The sequence below is a fragment of the Primulina tabacum genome, chromosome 18 (assembly GCF_025594145.1).
Source record: "Primulina tabacum isolate GXHZ01 chromosome 18, ASM2559414v2, whole genome shotgun sequence".
NCBI classification, from domain to species: Eukaryota; Viridiplantae; Streptophyta; class Magnoliopsida; order Lamiales; family Gesneriaceae; genus Primulina; species Primulina tabacum.
In genome coordinates, this window is record NC_134567.1 from 26003144 (window position 1) to 26021201 (window position 18058).

Genomic DNA, 18058 nt, shown 5'->3' on the forward strand with positions numbered 1-18058 from the left:
GCATATATAACAAGTTCGGTTTGGTCTTAACAATCGCACGACCTTATAACACATGGTAATCGAATGTTACGTGGATTTGATATCGATTATAGAATCATGTGTTTGATGTTTTACAAAAAAAATGAACCAATAATTATTATTGTATGTATTACAGAGTAAATATTTTAGAATATATTTCCTGTGAGATGATTTCACCGATCTATTATATTCATGAACCAATAGTATGCAATATGTGAGGAAAGTGCTTCATGCCCACAAATTTTTGGGGAACCAAAATCTTAAAAAGAATTAACTAATATTTTATCATATGAACCCCTCTTATCACCCATGAATTTTTAGTTGAATTTAATTTAAAATGATGATATTTACCTTTATTGTGATTTTGTTATTTTTTCCGGTTAGAACTATTTTAATCTATCAATATATGAACTGTTATAATTGCTTGAAGCATAAAAAAAAAAGGAAGAAGGAAAAAGTTTTATTTCAAAGCTAAACAGGAAGTCTTAATAAGTATTTCGCAAGCAATCAAATAATAGAGCAAACAAAATTAGTAGAACAAGTGAATTAGAATGACATTATAACAAGTTGAATGATTAAGAACTTAGTGAGTTGAATGAAATTCAAAATGAAGACTCAAAACACATGGACAAAAATTTGTGTGAGAGGGTCTCACGGATCGTATTTTGTTAGACGAATATCTTATTTGGGTCGGTCATCCATGAAAAGTATTACTTTTTTATGCTAAGAGTATTACTTTCTACTGTGAATATCGGTTGGATTGACCCGTCTCACAAATAAAGATTCGTGAGACAGTCTCACAAGAGACCTACTCAAACATATACATGAAGATAGATATTCACATCTAAATTCATGTTATAAATATTATTATATTTACATCGATGAAAAAAATATACGAATATTAAGCTTTGAATACGTATTTTTTGTGTTAATCTCAGAACTCAAAATCTCAAGTCCGACACTGTAATGATAATTATTATTCTCAAAGTTTGATTAGTCATTCAATCGTTGCATCTGATCAATCTATATTCTCCCAACAAATGGCAATTTTTTTCCTATAATAACAATTAAAAAAATAAACCTAAAAATGTGTGCAAGCTTGGAAAATTTTACGCAACCAATCGAGCGATCATCATTTAAACCAAAACAAGTCACATGCAATGAAAATTAAGAGATGTATGGGTGAGAATAGACAATTAGGGAGTGTTTTTAAAAGAAGTGATTAAATTTTCAGATTATAAAAAGTGTGTATAGTATTTTAAAATAAAATGAAAATCTAAAATTCAAAAGTTGATAGTGTTTCATGATCACTTTTATTGTAGAATGAGAAGCAACTTCCCACCAGCTTAAGTAGGTTTTTTGTGAGACGGTCTCACGAATCTTTATATGTGAGACGGGTCAACCCTACTGATATCCTAATAAAAAGTAATACTCTTAGCATAAAAAGTAAATTTTTTTATGGATGACCCAAATAAGAGATCTTGCAAAAAAAGCCATTAAAAAATTGGCTTACTTTACTTCATGACCTAGTTTTCTAGCGCTAAGTGACCTCTATCCATTGAGCTCTAACTCCTTTAATATTTTATATTGTTGGTTCACATTTTTTTTTCTCTAATATATTGATTGAATTAAGTTGTATGTTCAATACATTAAATGAATTATAACTCAATATACACCATCAATATTCACGATAAAATAAAAATCATTTGATCGTACAATATGTATCAAAGATGAAATCAAGTGTTCGAATTCCATAAGTTGCAAGTTAGTATATTACCGGGATGAAGATTACTAGGGAGTAATAGTTATATTTGTTGGAAGATCATTCTCGTTTAAAATATTTGAATGATACTATTAACATAGATACCCAAAAATAAATCAATATTTTGAATGTACTAGGCTTCACCGTCAAGTTTTAGACCTACCGCAGTAAAGAGTGCAAATTCTATGATATGGATCTTGGACCTCCACTTTTTTTTTGGCTTTGTCAAGCGCAAACATTTCCTTTCATAAAAGAATACAACTTGGCTAGGCTCAAAATTACTTTCTCGACCATTTTGAACATCATAGACTCGAATTTGAGAGAATTCCAAGTAGGTTATGTGCATCAACGTCTCAAATTTGAGATGATATATCGAATTCAAAACTCAGTTATAACTTAATCTCTCCCAAACCAAAAATAAAAATAAAATATTCCAAGATATTACACATTGGAATATTTTTTTTTTAAACAAGACTAAATCTCTTCCAAACCAAAACTAGGAGTAAATGCTATTTTGCTAAATTTGATTGGATATGAAGAGTATTTTGGTATACTTCACATATGTCAATAGCATAAATTAAGCTATATTTAATAAAGTCCAATTTATAGATCAAACCATATATGTCATTCCAACTTGGATTATATTCATGTGAGGTACTCTCATTGTAGCAGCACCTCCTCTGCAGTTCCTCCTCAAGAACGCGTAGAAGTAATTTATAACCAATTTCTTCAGAAACAATGAGTTTTTCTTGGCTCGTACCTCTCCATGTCCAAGCAAATATGTGAATCCAGAATCACTAGCTTCTTGGAGAGCTGAAAGCTCGTATTCGAGGCCAGGATCTTCATCTCCCGACATGACGCTGGCTGGCAATTGTGGTACCGGTACCCTTGATGTCGAGGACTCCATCTCTTTCAATCTATGGTCGTGCATTAAAGGGACTTTTAGCTCTCCAATCCCATCGAAATCTTGGACATCGTCGTCCCTTCCTGCTGCGGAAACGCTGTCGAAATCTTCCTCGTTGATGTTGCTCTCCAAAGCAAGATCTTGAGCTTCTTTCCTAAGAAAAATTTCAAGACTTTGCACCAGAAGTTGCTCAAATGCGCGGTGATCTTCTTTCCTTATGTCTTTATATCCATATCTTGAAATACAACGAAACATATGGTAGTCTTTGGGGCAAATCCTTCGAAAGAGAAACCTTTCTTCTTGAGGGACAACGGGTACTGGGACATTCTTGATGCAAACAAAGACTATAATCGAGTGAATGGCTGGAAGATCGAGTAAAAACTGCCCGAAAACTGAGGGGACACCTTGTACTAGCTCGTTGTAAAGTAATCCAATACCAGGGACTCTTACTGTACCAAGAGAGGACCCGAGCTCGTGCATGAAATCCATTGATATCTTGCCACGAACCTCACTCTGATACTTCAATACGCTTCCGTAATTCCACATATACATCAGACAGAGGAAAAAAGAAGCAAAGACTAATGGAAGCCACCCTCCTTCTGTTATCTTGGATAGAACCGCAGATAGATAAATTAACTCGATTGTTCCAAACAGAAGCGGGAAACATAGAGCTAAAAACAAGTTGGTTTGCCATATTAGAAGCATAACAAGCGTCACTAGGGTCGTGCTGACTATCATCACACCAACTTCAGCAATGCCTGCAAATTTTCCCTCATCTCTTATCACCTTATGTTTCATCACTTAAATAAACCGAAAAGATGTAAAATAAAGTAATATAAAATGAACCATAGGCGTTGGCAATTTCTGTAGTGCTCTGGAAGACTGCAACCACAATAATGCACATAACCATCAAAAAATAATTGATGACAGGTATGTAAATTTGCCCCATTAATTTTCTTGAAGTGTGAACGATCTTGAGTCGAGGGAAGCATCCAAGAGCCATGGATTGCTTCACGCACGAGAATGAAGCCGATATCATGGCTTGACTGGCAATTATAGCTGCAACCGTGGCTATCACAAATACTGGCCAGAACAGACTCTCTGTATCATTATAGAACAAGACGTCAAATACAACAACAATACAATCAAAGAGAAAGTCCTTGCAAGGAAACAATTACCAGGAACAGAAGCATAAAATATTCTGCCAGCTGAATGAGGGTGCTTAATAAGATATGCAGCTTGGCCCATGTACGCTAAAAGGAGGCATGGGAAAACGACACCAGTGAAAGCAATCTGCCGCAGTTTTTTTTTTAAATTTAACTTGGCCTAAACTTGAAAATTTTTGTTATACAAAAATAACTGAAAAATAACCTGTATAGACGGCACAGAAAAATGGCCAAGATCAGCAAACATTGCTTCTGCACCTGAAAATGTCGTGTTTACAGCGTCTCAATGACTAGAAAAGAGTATAATTCCATGCAGAAACTTGTATCTAACAAATATTCATGTCATTTCTCATTTATTTGATCATTTCTCATTTATTTGATGTACGATCGATTAAATACTAATAGAGAGAAAAACCTTGCCTGTGATGCATAAAACGCAGCCACCAAGTGCTGACCATGCGTGAATGCCGTTCTTTTTGAAGAAAAGGTAAATGTAGGCTGGATTTATTGCCTTCACAACTGTTATATCATACTTGAGCATATTGTATATTCCGATAGATCCTAGACTAAAGAACCATAACGAAAGTGCAGGAGCAAATGACGATCCCACTTTAGCAGTTCCAAACCTCTGTATGGCAAATAATCCGACCAGGATAACTATTGATGTAACAACAAGAGCATCTGAAAATGAAGGGGGGAAAATCATTATAGAGACTCTTTTACGACTAGGTGATATTATGAAATGGAAACACCAGCAATCTATTTTAGCTGATGATTATTTGAAAATTGAAGAGAAAGATATTTTAAAAAGCCCGTGTGGTGTCACTGATGATTCAATCGTGACAGAGTTGCATTGGTATGTGGAATAATAGAAATGAGAGTTGTTAATTGAAGTTTTCTCACTTGTGCCAAATCCTGGTACCCGACCCTGCAGACCGCTCACAGCAGACATGACTGAAATCAAGAAGCTTCATTACGATGTAATAATATGAAAACAAAAATATCTTTGAGATGAATCATGAAACCAAATTTTGATTACTTGATAAGAAGCTATAAGAAAATGGGATTTCTATGTACCTGATATAGCAGGAGTCAAAATACCATCCCCAATAATCATAGACGTACCCAAAAGAACTAGAATTAAAAGAAGTTTCTTCAGATAAGCCTTACGTTCCAATTTATCCTTTATACTTAATGCCCTCTCTAGTTCTGGAGTCGGCAGTTTGAGCTTGAAGCTTGAAATACATTCGTCGGCCAATTGACGATTTGGCAAAAGATTAACATTTGCATACCTACAAATCAACGAATACAAAGAAAATGTTCCCCCTGTACATGGAACAATGAGAAGAGTTATTACATAAACTATGATATACATTTTAAGCAAATAGATCGTACCTTCGCCATTATCATTCGCTTTCAGCACCACAAAAACGTATTTTAGTAAAGGGATTAGAGCGATTGTGTACATTACTAACGACAAAGTCCCCAAGACATCAACATCTGAAGTTATGGGCACTTTGCTGAATACATCAGCAAAGACGTATAGAGGACTCGTACCCATGTCACCATACACGACGCCAAGAGTTTGAAATGCCAATGCAAGAGTATGCCAAGATGAAACATCCTATCATGTTAACTAATCCAAATAAGATAAGGACTAGAAAAAAAATATTCATACCCACACAGACACACCATATTTTGCTAGAATAATACATACATCATATTGTGGTTCAACCCAGTTATGTAAAGTGAGGAAAAATAAGAACAAAAAACAGGAAGTATTTGGAGAATTATATCTGGTTTGTTCAAGTCTCATCAATGTGAATAGAAGTTGTCAAAAGAACTAAAAACTTACATGCAACATTAAGACAGATGGATTTTCACAGACGGGGACAAATTTTCAGTAAAGAGTGTTGAAAGCAACTTAATCCTACAGCTAACGTTGATTGTTTCATTTGACACCAAACTAATGTCTCCCGGAACCTACTTAGGGACTTTGATTATTTTGAATAAATGATCAAAATTCAATATCATGTTGAGATCAGTCCAAAAGCTCGAACTCATGGAAGTTGCTGAATCATAATCTTTACAATTTTAACAAGTGGATGCTTGATGACAGATAAATTTTTATTTATCAGATCCAAAAATATTCTAACATAATCCATGATTCTGATTAACGGAGAGAACTGAAATATATAGTTATAAGTAGAATTATACCAGAAATAGCTATAGAGTTATAGGGGCAGAACAATCGTTCCCCGAATAAAGATAGTATACATTCCACTCGAGGAAAAAAGCTATTTGGATTTAATGTTTAAGTAGACTGAATCACAATAACTAATATAGATTAAAATTTTAAAAAGGATGAGATTTTTACCTTACTGTGGTGCCCATGAGCTCCAGAAATCTGCATTGCTTCAACATCGAAGGAATCAAGCCTTCTGGGCTTCTTGACTAGCCTTCTCCTCACAGATCCATATCCTTCTCTATCTTCTTTATCACCAATCAAAGACCATGGCGGCGACTCCGAGTCTACTACACCCCCATCCACCCACCTGAAAGAATCCCCACGGCCACCTCCGCCGCCGCTAGCACTGCTCCCCGAAAACTTTACACTGCTGCTCTCCTCAATCCCTTCCTCTTCCATATCTTTCAGTCCCAGTAAACCCACGTAAGAACCTCTAAAAAAAAAAGGAGAAAACCCACCTAGGAAATTAATCAATATTTTTTTGAAACATGGGAAATAAATTTCTTTCCATTTTTTATGTTTGTAAAATCGACAGTCCTTTTTCTGGCAAGTATCACGTGGTGGTTGTTCATCTCGTTGAGCTGGAAATATAATATCATTGGCGGGTGAAAATGTGATAAGTCGTGTCCCAAAATGAAAGGCTTAAAATGACTTGTATCATCAAGGCCCGACATGGTAATGGGCTGGGCTGGGCTGGGTCTGAATTCGATCCGCGTAAAACTCGTCTTGTTTGGATCATCATCTCACAAAATAAATACAATAGATAAACAATAAATCAAAATTGTATATATATAATTAAAACAATAATGTGTGTGTATATATATATAGATAAATATAGCAGTAGTAATAATAATAATAATAACAATATTATATATATTATTAATTTGACAGGTTGGACCCGTCGGGTTTAAGTCTCGGGTGGGCGGGGTGCAAAAACCTGACGGGGTGGGTCACAGGTCTAGACTTCTTTTAGTGGATCGGATCTCGGGTTTGGCAAAATTTGTCTCGTTGTCAAGGTGTATATTTTTAAGGAACTTCATCACTTAAAAACTTCAAAGTTAAAAATGTTTAACTTGAGACAATTATGTGCGGGTGTACTGAGAATTTTCTCTGAGAGCATGTGAGTGAGCATATAAGCAAACTGAAAAGATCCATACTAATACAATAAGAATAATCGTCAAATTTGGGACGTTGAAAAATCATCAGACGAAAGCCCGAATAGACGATGGGAAGCATTATGTATACTTGTCCAATCATAAAGTATAAATATACTTTTTAGTAACAAAAAATTATTCGAATCCAATACACATAATTTAGAAAATATAGGTGAGTGTGAAAATAACTACAGCCAGCATTGCAATAAATGGCTTGATGCATGTTTTCTTTCTTTCTTTCCTGTTTTATATACAATTGTCACACAAAATTTTTTACATTTAGAAGGTCATAACATTATTCGGAATATGATAGATAACATTTGAATGTGAAATGTCCTTGAGCTGTCAGGCTGTAAATGAATACCTTATTTTGATCAGTTTAGTCATGGGCAATTATTGACATTTGGGCACAAATTTTTGTTAGAAAATCAGTATTTCTTTTTGGAGACGAACAATACAAATTGGTATCAATCCCATCCTTTTCAAGTCATATTCAAATTGAGCATATAAAGTTAACTAAATTTAGAAATCTAAAAATGGCAGAATATGGAGAGCTTGTGGGTAGCACCAAATGTAATTTCATTTTCACCTTTTTTTTTGTAAATAAAAAAATTTTTTTAGACCAAAATTAGTCTTTGCCTGTCATATTTTAAGGCTAAATTTGGTTTTAAGCAAGGCTACATAATCACGTATCATCCAATGTTGCCCGAAAATTCCCCTGGAAGTCCACCCCAGACATTATCTTCCAGCTAATATATCACGTCAGATGGGTGTGATTATTCATCATATCTTGGAATATTTCGTACAATACCACTGACGTACGTGGTTTATTACCATCACACCACTGTCGGAAAAATGGACAACGTGGAACAAATTTTTATTAAAACTTGGCGAATCATTCATATACATATGATTTTATTCGAGACCAACCTCTGAGAACTAATGTCATACAATGAGCCACATGAGAATTTCAAGTAATTCAACTTGAACATGGGATGTAGCTCTTCGTATATGACAACCCGTAAGGATCCTAAAAATGAGACGTGGCTCATCATATATATTTCAACCCCTAAGGCTAGGATCGAGATCGAATCAACCCGATATATATAGATATCAGATTCACACGATAAACTATATGGCTAATTCATCCACATTGAAGCCAAATGTTTCATGTGACGATTTTTTATTATAAATATAGAAATAGTATTGCAGACAAAGCCACAATCAACCGAAGTACCAAACCTGAGAAAATAAGTTGAGAAGTCCAAAAACTCAGTGATACATATTATTCAACTGCCACATTTTAAAATAGGATGGATACACAATCACGAAACTGCCCCAAATGATCATTTTCCTTTCAAAAAAAAAAAGGACTACTTCAAGGACCAGATATATGTTTTTCTTTATAAAAAAACTAAGCAACAGGGTAGTGCCTACGCCTCTATTTTGCTCCACAAAAGTCAATTCACTTTCGCATCAATCACCTTCCGGGCAAACGAGGGTAGACAGAAAGCTGCAGAATGGATCTGAGTAGGAGAAAGAGCAGAACTTATTCACTGGTGAAAAAATGGAAAACATATCAAGTAGAAAGGGAAAGCAATATGTGCAAAACTAGTACCTCGGAGTTGTAGAATTTCAAAGGTCCATTTGTTTTGACATGACTAATATCTGCATCAATTGGATTGATTGGTTTCTTGAAATCAACTGAGGGACCTTCGGTCGCGCAAAGCATGAATCCCATAACACCACTAAAAAGAAATTGTCCGAAAATATGCAGTGGTAAGTCTAACGTACAAGCAAACAAATGCTCACCAAAACAACAGTTACTCATAATGATACTGAGAATTTTGGTTTGAGATCTTCATTCACGTAAGTGTAGAGATACATCAGGAAGAGCGTAAAAGAGAGGAAGAAAGGAATCATGATTTTATGTGAATTCAAATGAGAGAGAGAGAGAGAGAGAGAGTATGCCTTGGGTATGTTGGTACCGTGGTCCAAGCGTAATTGACAGAGCCCTTGAAAATTTGGCGACAATTGGAAACAATATCTTCAATGATGTGCATGTGAAGCCATATGCTTTCAGCTTGAGTACATACGACTCCTCCTGGGCGAAGAGCCTTTGCCACTGACTCAAAGAAAGGCTTTTCAAACAACTCTTTTGCAGGGCCTGAGTGTAAAGTGAAAAGTTAATTAAACGTATTCAACCTTTTTAAGTACTCGAGAACATTTTTCCTGAAGACATACATACCTACTGGGTCTGAAGAATCCACTATGACTGCATCATAACTTCCTTCTGGCACAGCCTTGAGAAATGCAACTCCTGCAAAGATTGAAGCAAACCCACTGATGTAATAATTCAAAGCATTGAGAGGGGATGCAAAAAAATAAATGGAGGGTAAGGAAAAGTGAATGGAAGTCATAGCTGACTATACCGTCTCCAATGTGCAAGTTCACACGGGGATCATCAAAGCCGACAGACACACTGGGGAAAAATTGTTTAGATACCTGGTATATATCGGTTGATTATCTTAAATTAGCCAAATAACTATGTTCTAACTTCTGAAATTTGTTAACAAAAATCAGGCAAGGACAGAGTAAATTGTGGATCATAAGCAGAATTTGCAGATAAAAGACACTTATTCATGTACTCCGTATCGGATAACAGAGAAAACTAAAAACCCAAACATTAAAAGATGAAAATATAAACAAATGTAAGGAAGTGAAAATATATGAATAACTTACATCAACTACCATCTTATCAATCTCACAGATGTCAATCTTCTCAACAGAGGAATGACGAGACACTTCTCGCAAGACACCGCCATCTCCTCCTCCAATTACAAGAACCTAAAACAGAGCAGTACAGACCATGGATTGATAACGGTGAAGTACAGAATCATTTTTCCTAGTTAGGAATGATCCCTTTAGAAATATAAACTTAAGTCAAGCAATTTGAAATGTCATGGAAGATTGAATAAATTTAAAGCATTTATCATTTATTGTGTAAGCTTACTGTAATTTTTTGGCTACCCACCAATACTTGGAGACAAATATGACATTTTTTCTACAAAATTATTTTTCTATGTTAAGTTTAGCACATATATGAAGTTCTACACCCGAGTATGACACTTACATCTCTGTAATCTGAAATGTACTGACCCTTACCTAAACCTCAAAGATTGACAACCACTTAGAATCTTAGATACTTCTACGGGAGATCAAAAATTTACTAGAAAGCAAATACCTTTTTTGGAGTTGGTATTGAGCAAAGTGGAAGATGGGCAATCATTTCTTGATAAGCACATTCATCCCTCTCTGTGAGTTGAATTACACCATCCAAGACAAGAACTTTTCCATAAGTTGATGACTGAAAAAAATAAACAAGGATTCATGAATCATGCATCAACTGACACTAATTGAAAAATCAAACTAATTCTAGAATCAAACCGCTGTCAAGTGTTTTTTACTACACGGAGCATCACATACCTGAAAAACCAACACATTCTGATAGTCAGATTTTCCCTGGAATAATATTTTTTCTACCTTTAAAGAGTGTGCTTCTCCTGCATTAATTCCAACACTACTCAATTGAGAATCAGAACTAGGGAAAACCACACAAGTTCTGAGCTGAACATGCCATGAGAGAGAAATCAATATTATTCCGCGACTTACGAGCCTACTTCTCATTTTCATTATTGTTGAAAGGAAAATGCTACATTTCGGACATTCAAAAGAATTCATCATTCACTCAATGAGTGGCAAAAATGAATTCATAAGGTATGTAATAAATTCAGGACAAAGTAGACGGGAGGAGAAATGGGACTGAGAGAATGTATATACTCTAAACTCACCGTTGGAAGGAACAATTGCCGACAAGAGGCAAAGAGTTAGGCAGGAGCCATAAAACAGTAAAAAAAAAGTGATCGAATTAATCAATCCAAGGGTAGAGAAGAGAGAGAAACAGAAAGGGATCTAAGTCTACAATTTTCTCTTGATTGTGCAAATCTCGAATACATACTTAAAACCACATTATATGCATGATTTCATCAACTAATATTAAGCAAGTTACACTCCCTTTTTTTCTTAAATGAAAAACTCTGTTTCATTCCAAATGTTCTTGATCCATCACCTCGAACAGATAAGTAAAAACATGGGGAAAGTGAAACTTGCATATAGTTTCCAATGTGACGGATTCATGTACATGCAATTCAAATAACCGAACAGACAGACTCATCCATCAACAACACACGTATATATAACATAAACGAAGAAACAAACACAGATCCACACAAATAAACAACTTCAGTTCAGGTAAACAGAATTTCACAAAAACTCGCCAGGCCACATTGGGCTAATCTCGGAGAACCATCCAGGAATGACAGCAGAGATGCACTCGGGCAAGTTCTCCGCCGCACCGCCGCCGCTGTGGTTGACTTCCATCGTAGAACAGCCGCTCGGTCCCTGGTTCTCCACCTCGCGCGGATCAGTGGCAGATTGAACCCCTTCTGGCATGAGTATATGGGTATATGTTTAGGTTACGCGGTCTCTATCTGCAAGTAGATTGTCCACACCAAACAACCCCTTATACGCACCTCCTCAACACGTGATTTGCGTTTGGGACGACACCTCTCAAATTCCCTATCATTTCACCGCTTTATATTATTATTATATATTATTATTATTTGATATTTTTCTAACATATCCTATCCGTAATTATTGGACAAGATTTTGCTCTTCATATTTTTCTATAAAAATATTTAATACTAAAAAATCTAAGTATTTTATATTCTCTCCTAATCATTTCAAATCCATTCATTTCAAATCCTTCTATATGATAAATCCAAATCCTATCATCCAAACACAACTTAAGATTTATCATATTCTAATTTAATATTTATTTTAATAAATGAATAGTAAATCTAATTAAAAACATATATAATATTATTTAATTAATATAATATCTAAATTTTACCTGACTGTTTATTTTCCAAAAAATAAAGATAATTTTTTTAATGAAAATACTCAACAAGTACGTATGTGCATAATTAATTAATATTTTCAGCACACAAAATAATGATTTGTTATTATTAGTTGATGAAAATAATGATTGCATCGTTATTAATTTCAGATGTTATGTGTAAAATAAAAGGCAGAGATAGGGATTGGGAAAAGCATACTCTTTTCCCCAGCCTGCAGATGGAAACATAGAAATAATTAAGATTTTAAATATTAAATTTTTTAATATTTTAAATTGATCTATTTTAATTAATATTAAATTAATTCAAATCGAGCTACCCGACACTGCCTACTGGCCACATTTTTTTAATTTTATTAGATAGATTAGAATTATATTAGATATGATATTTAGGCCTCGTGACTTAAAAAAACTATTGAATTAACTTATAAAAGATTCTAAATATTTAATAGTTTTATCGATGCATTTTTCTCTAAAATATCGTCAAATAAAAAAATCTAATACGACGAATCTGGAGAGACATCGACACTTTAATCAAAAAATCAAATTCTCTATTAGTGCACTAACTTGTCATCCATGTTCTCTTTTCTCGAAATAAAGATTAGTTTAGTTCACAGGAGAATTGAAGTTTTAAATTGGAGCATCCTATTGGTTTAAAAAATTATGATAATCTATGTACTTTGCATTGATGTATGATAAAAACTTGTGTGAGATAGTCTCACGGTTCGTATTTTGTGAGACAGATCTTTTATTTGGTCATTCATGAAAAATATTACATTTATGCTAAAAGTATTACTTTTAAAGTTGACATGTTTCACAGATAAAGATTCGTGAGACCATCTCACAAGAAACATACTCTTAATAAAATAGACGAATATTTAAAAATAAGAGTTGTAAATAAATAAGAGATTATATATATAGTAGGTCTTTTGTACGATGATATCATATATTTTTATCATTTGAAACGAATCAATTTTGTCTATATTTACAATAATAAGCAATATTTTTAACATAAAAATAATATTTTTTATAAAATTATTATATTTTTAAAAGATTTAAATTTTAGCGATTTTAAAATATTAGATAATTAGATTCTTACCGGACTACGAGCCCAATAAACAAAGACCATAAGACCCTTCAAGTCGGGGTTGAGCCGCTTAATCATTAATGGCGCAAAAGAATTCCAAATTTGTAAGTATTTTTTTTAAAAAAATGCTGGCAATGGAAAATTATTATTTAAAATTCGGAGGGTCTACCAAAATTCAAAATTTATTTAAAGTTTATGAGTTTGGATTGCTTGGAAGTCGGAACTTATAACGTAAATGCAGCATATATAAATAAAAGTAGGTCTCTTGTGAAACAGTCTCACAAATCTTTATCTGAGAGAATGGTCAACTCTATCGATATTCATAATAAAAAGTAATATTTTTTCATGGATGACCTAGATAAGAGATCCGTCTCACAAAATACGACCAATGAAACCGTCTCACACAAGTTTTTGCCTATAAATAAATACAGTAAACACAAGATAATTCGAGGTTGAGTACCGCAAAATATCTCTATATACACTCTTCTCGGTAAGAACTTTATATATATCAATGGATCGTGACACATATATGCGTAAAAAAAATTATTTCATTCTCTAATATTTCTGAACACACGCATAAAAAAAAGAAACCATTTCATTCTCCAGCCATTTTACGAAATGTTAATCTAAAAAAGAATATTCTTTAAAATTTATTTACTTTGTAAAAATTAAAAATAAAATAATATTATTATTTTCAACTAATCGAGTTATTCAAAAAATTGAGTTCACTTGCACAAAATTATGGTGGGGAGAAGAAAATGGACGGAACCAAATGCACTTGATGAACTGGGATAAACTTTGTCGACCGAAGTGTGAGGGTGGAATGGGTTTTCGACCGATGCAAGCCTTTAATAAAGCTTTGTTAGCCAAGCAACTATGGAGGATAATTCACTATCCAGACTCACTAGTTGCTAGGATACTAAAAAGACGTTATTTTAGACATCAATCTCTAATGAATGCTAGATTGGGCCACAACTCTTCATATGTATGGAGATCGATATTATGGAGCAGAGAGCTTATTAAAGATGGTTTGTATTGGAGAGTTGGTGATGGGAAACAAAGAAGAATATATGATGACCTGTGGATCCCAACCTTCCGAAAGGAACTCGCATTGCACATACCTGAAGGTGATGATGGTCGAGTGCAAACATTGATTACTAATGGACAGTAGGATGCTAGTATCTTGAAGAATCGGCGGAAATACAGAGGATCCCACTCCCAAGCACCCAAGAACAAGACATAATTTATTGGTTTTTTGAGGTCAAAGGTAAATATTCGGTCCGAAGCAGGTACAAGAAGGAAACTGGGTTTTATGAGCCACCGAAGAACTGTTATGAGAAGGGGTTATGTAGCTAGTGGAAATGGTTCTGGTCCCTTAATCTACTGTTGGATCTCGGTTTTCTACACGCTCAAACGCAGCGGAAGTTTTAAAAATTTTATTTTATTTTGACAATCAAAATATGATTTGCTTTGGACGCTCGTATGATTTTAACAAAAACATTCATAGGATGTTAAAGAATTATACCTTTGGTGAATAATTTCACTTGGCACCAACTACTCCGGTATTAGCGGGCGTAGCTCTTGTTGTAAATCTCTACGAACGTTCTTCGATCTACTTCTTTAATCTTCGAATCAGGTCCACGACCGGATTACTTGTTCCTCTTCTAATTTGCACTAGAAAATTAGAAGATGTTTTGCGTAGAGATTGAACACTAAAACCCGGCACAACCCTCAAACCTTTTGAGTGGCCGAATTGGAGAGAAAAAAAATTGGAGAAAGTTTTGAGAGCTGCCGTAAAAATATATGGAGGAGCCGTGTGATTCTCAAGTGATATATTGCAAAAAATCTTTTTGATGCCCATTTACGTAAGATAAGATTTTTAAAATCTTATTAAATTTTCTAATCTTATATTTACTTAATTAATCTTATTAATTAAGATAATTAAAGATCCTAAAATTGCATCTCAACTTTTGCCAATCTCTTTTGAATGCATGTCGTGTGCAACAAGAATAATAAAATCTTATTTTATATTAATCTACCTTTATTTAATTAATCCAATTAATTAAGTTAATGAAAGATTCTTATTGCATTTCATTCATGGTCAATCTCGAATCAATACATAAATTTTGATTTAATATTTAATAAACTCAACTTTTGAGTTTAATAAATTAAATCCATTATAAATTCAACATTTGAATTTATTATATAAATTGTAAATTCAACTCCTTGAATTTTATCACCTCCAAAATTTAATATTTAATAAACTCAACTTTTGAGTTTAATTATCAAATTTTATAAATTCAACTCCTTGAATTTATTATCTCCAAATTTCATAAATTCAATTTCTTGAATTTTCTATCCCATAAATTCAACTCCTTGAATTTATTTTCTCAAAATTTAATTATCATAAACTCAACTCATTGAATTTACTATAATAATATAAATTCAACTTCTTGAATTTATTCTCTCAACGGAAACAAACGATCCAGTGCTTGTGTGACCCTCAATGGTTCAGGGATACAGCTAGCCGTGGGTTCACAACTCTTTGTGATTCAGGACATAATCCTTTATTCGGGCTTACCCTAGTTAGCCCCATTCTTTTCATCAACACCTTGATCAAGAATGTCAGAACTCATTTCTGATTGTACCCATCGGATCATGGTAAGAGCGTCTAGTAGCATCGCCCCATGATCCCCTAGGTATCACTAATAGTGCCTGCAAGAACCAGTCGATTATGATTAACGTACAATACGGTCCCTTCATCTCATATATTCCGATCGAATCTGCAACCATTGGTTCATCGAGGGTTGCATAATAATTCGATAACTATGTGATAACTATAATAGTGGCATCGCGTGTACTATTTGAGAACTCCTTCTCTAACGTACATCTCATACTCTGGCCAGAGATTTCATGCACTATTATTACATCAGATCACATAGGATAACCACACCCGCAGGTGAGCGGTGAATCCCCGACTACAATGCACTGGCTCCTATATGTGTCGCAACTGTACCCAACCTCGCCACCTGATGACTCTCCTGGAGCCGGTAAACGAGTCAAAACACAGCCCTAGCATATAGAGCCTCAGTGTTGTCCCGGGTCGTAAGGACTAATGGTGTACAATCATAACCACGGACTTATCCTCTCGATGAATGATAACCACTTGGAAAGTCCGAGGGAGGGTTGTTCGGTATAATCATCATATGACTACCCATCTGCATGTTTGGACATCTCTATGCCCTTACCAAGAAACGCAGTACACAACATCACAGATGCTAGTCTCGAGCTCAAGCGGACTTTATCCCTATTTTAGGCGGCTGAATCGACTAGGAACGAATTTAGAATATGCAGTGTTTACAAATGAGTTTCAACATCGAATTACGATTCATTTGTATTAAAGCATAATCAAGGACTTTATCTATGCTGTTTGCATGGTTATACAGATAAAGTATAACAAGACCATAAAAAGTTAAATTATATTAAAATAAAGATTGTTTATTTCACTTGAGTCAATAAATTCCATAGCCAACCGTTGGCTTGCAGAGCATCTACTCTAACATCTACCACCTAAAATAAAGATATTCTTTTGGTGTGTATCTCATGATATCATACCAGCGGCCGTTAATTTATCCAGACATCATGTACCAGTAGACGAGAGATGTCAATTGTGTCGCCATGCCAGGGATATAACTATCCATTCATTGTCGTTCTGTCCAGCCACTGTTCACCTTTGGAAGCCACAGAGTTTTACCGAATGCTGAAAAAAAAACGGTACAGCGATGCTGGACCTATGTGCTTGGCTACGGGAATCATTTACAGAAGCTGAATGTGATATCATGCAGGAATAGGATATCACGTAGCCAGCAAGGTTTCAGACATAGAATGTCTGGAAGAGTACCTACAATCTATGAATCAAAATAAGGCTCCACAAACGATTTTCCCAAAGGCCAAAGCCAAAGACTAGAGACAGAGCAGGGGTTATTGCATTGGTCAGAGTATAGCCAAACCATATTCTGTGGTTCACGGGGAACTAACAGCAACCCGAGAAGGTCTAAAGATAGCTAAAGAACGGCATTGTGTTCCCATACAAATTGCATTAGATTCTCTAATTGCAGTGCAAACAGTCACCAACCCAAGTGAAAATTTAAGCTACATCAGTATCCTAGTTTCTGAAGTTTCGTAACTACTGGGCGTGCTTGATCGAACTAGCCTTATCCATGTTCGCCAAACATGGTTGCACATAATCTTGCTAAAAAAAAAATGTCCCCAAATCCCTTTTCTTGGGACGTGGGACGTTTTTTTTGTTGTTGAAATCTTTTCTACTTGACAATCTACACCAATAAAAATTTCAAAGATTTATATATAAAAAAATACTCATTATATATAAAAATAAAAAAGGTATAAGTCAGTTACTACCTTCTAAACATTTCTTTTCATTAATGCTAGTTAATGAAGAAAGAAAAAATAATATTAAAAATATACTAGGATAAAAAATATATGCTCCAGTAATCCAAGGTGAAAGATGGCAGGCCGACTCATCATCCTGCAAAAAATCTACAGAGTTCGACCAAGTTCCAATGCCTACGGGTGCTTATGTGTGTTTCGTAGAAAACTGAAATATTACAGAACAATATCGCATCCTTGGGGTGAGGACTGAGGACACCCGCCGGCCAAATCTAGGTGCAAAACCAACACTTTGCTTCATGTTTTTTTACGGATGCAGCAAGTTTCAGGGGAATTA

At 34.6% G+C, this 18058-nt stretch overlaps 2 protein-coding genes across 2 annotated transcripts; both read right to left on the bottom strand.

Annotated features, from left to right (window-relative positions):
• Positions 1 to 2182: 2182 nt before the first annotated feature.
• Positions 2183 to 6722, bottom strand: LOC142532536 (putative potassium transporter 12). Its single transcript, XM_075638817.1, has 9 exons — positions 6228 to 6722; positions 5246 to 5474; positions 4928 to 5176; positions 4754 to 4804; positions 4271 to 4531; positions 4056 to 4108; positions 3863 to 3977; positions 3531 to 3785; positions 2183 to 3442 (listed from the first exon to the last, which is right to left on the bottom strand). Exons 1-9 carry the CDS (start codon positions 6495 to 6497, stop codon positions 2391 to 2393), a joined length of 2535 nt encoding a protein of 844 aa, XP_075494932.1. The 5' UTR covers positions 6498 to 6722; the 3' UTR covers positions 2183 to 2390.
• A 1788-nt stretch (positions 6723 to 8510) lies between these two features.
• On the bottom strand, positions 8511 to 11885 carry LOC142533244 (spermidine synthase 1). Its single transcript, XM_075639929.1, has 9 exons — positions 11590 to 11885; positions 10739 to 10815; positions 10497 to 10619; positions 9995 to 10099; positions 9685 to 9757; positions 9501 to 9572; positions 9224 to 9419; positions 8871 to 9000; positions 8511 to 8778 (listed from the first exon to the last, which is right to left on the bottom strand). Exons 1-9 carry the CDS (start codon positions 11762 to 11764, stop codon positions 8713 to 8715), a joined length of 1017 nt encoding a protein of 338 aa, XP_075496044.1. The 5' UTR covers positions 11765 to 11885; the 3' UTR covers positions 8511 to 8712.
• Positions 11886 to 18058: the final 6173 nt, after the last annotated feature.

Coding starts and splice junctions, on each gene's coding strand:
- LOC142532536 (XM_075638817.1), bottom strand. CDS start 6,497: ATGGAAGAGGAAGGGATTGAGGAGAGCAGCAGTGTAAAGTTTTCGGGG. Junction 5,177..5,245: donor AGCGAATGATAATGGCGAAG/GTACGATCTATT, acceptor TTCCATGTACAG/GGGGAACATTTTCTTTGTAT. Junction 3,786..3,862: donor ATTTTATGCTTCTGTTCCTG/GTAATTGTTTCC, acceptor ATAATGATACAG/AGAGTCTGTTCTGGCCAGTA.
- LOC142533244 (XM_075639929.1), bottom strand. CDS start 11,764: ATGCCAGAAGGGGTTCAATCTGCCACTGATCCGCGCGAGGTGGAGAAC. Junction 10,816..11,589: donor GATTAGCCCAATGTGGCCTG/GCGAGTTTTTGT, acceptor GAATTAATGCAG/GAGAAGCACACTCTTTAAAG. Junction 9,001..9,223: donor ACGGTACCAACATACCCAAG/GCATACTCTCTC, acceptor ATTTCTTTTTAG/TGGTGTTATGGGATTCATGC.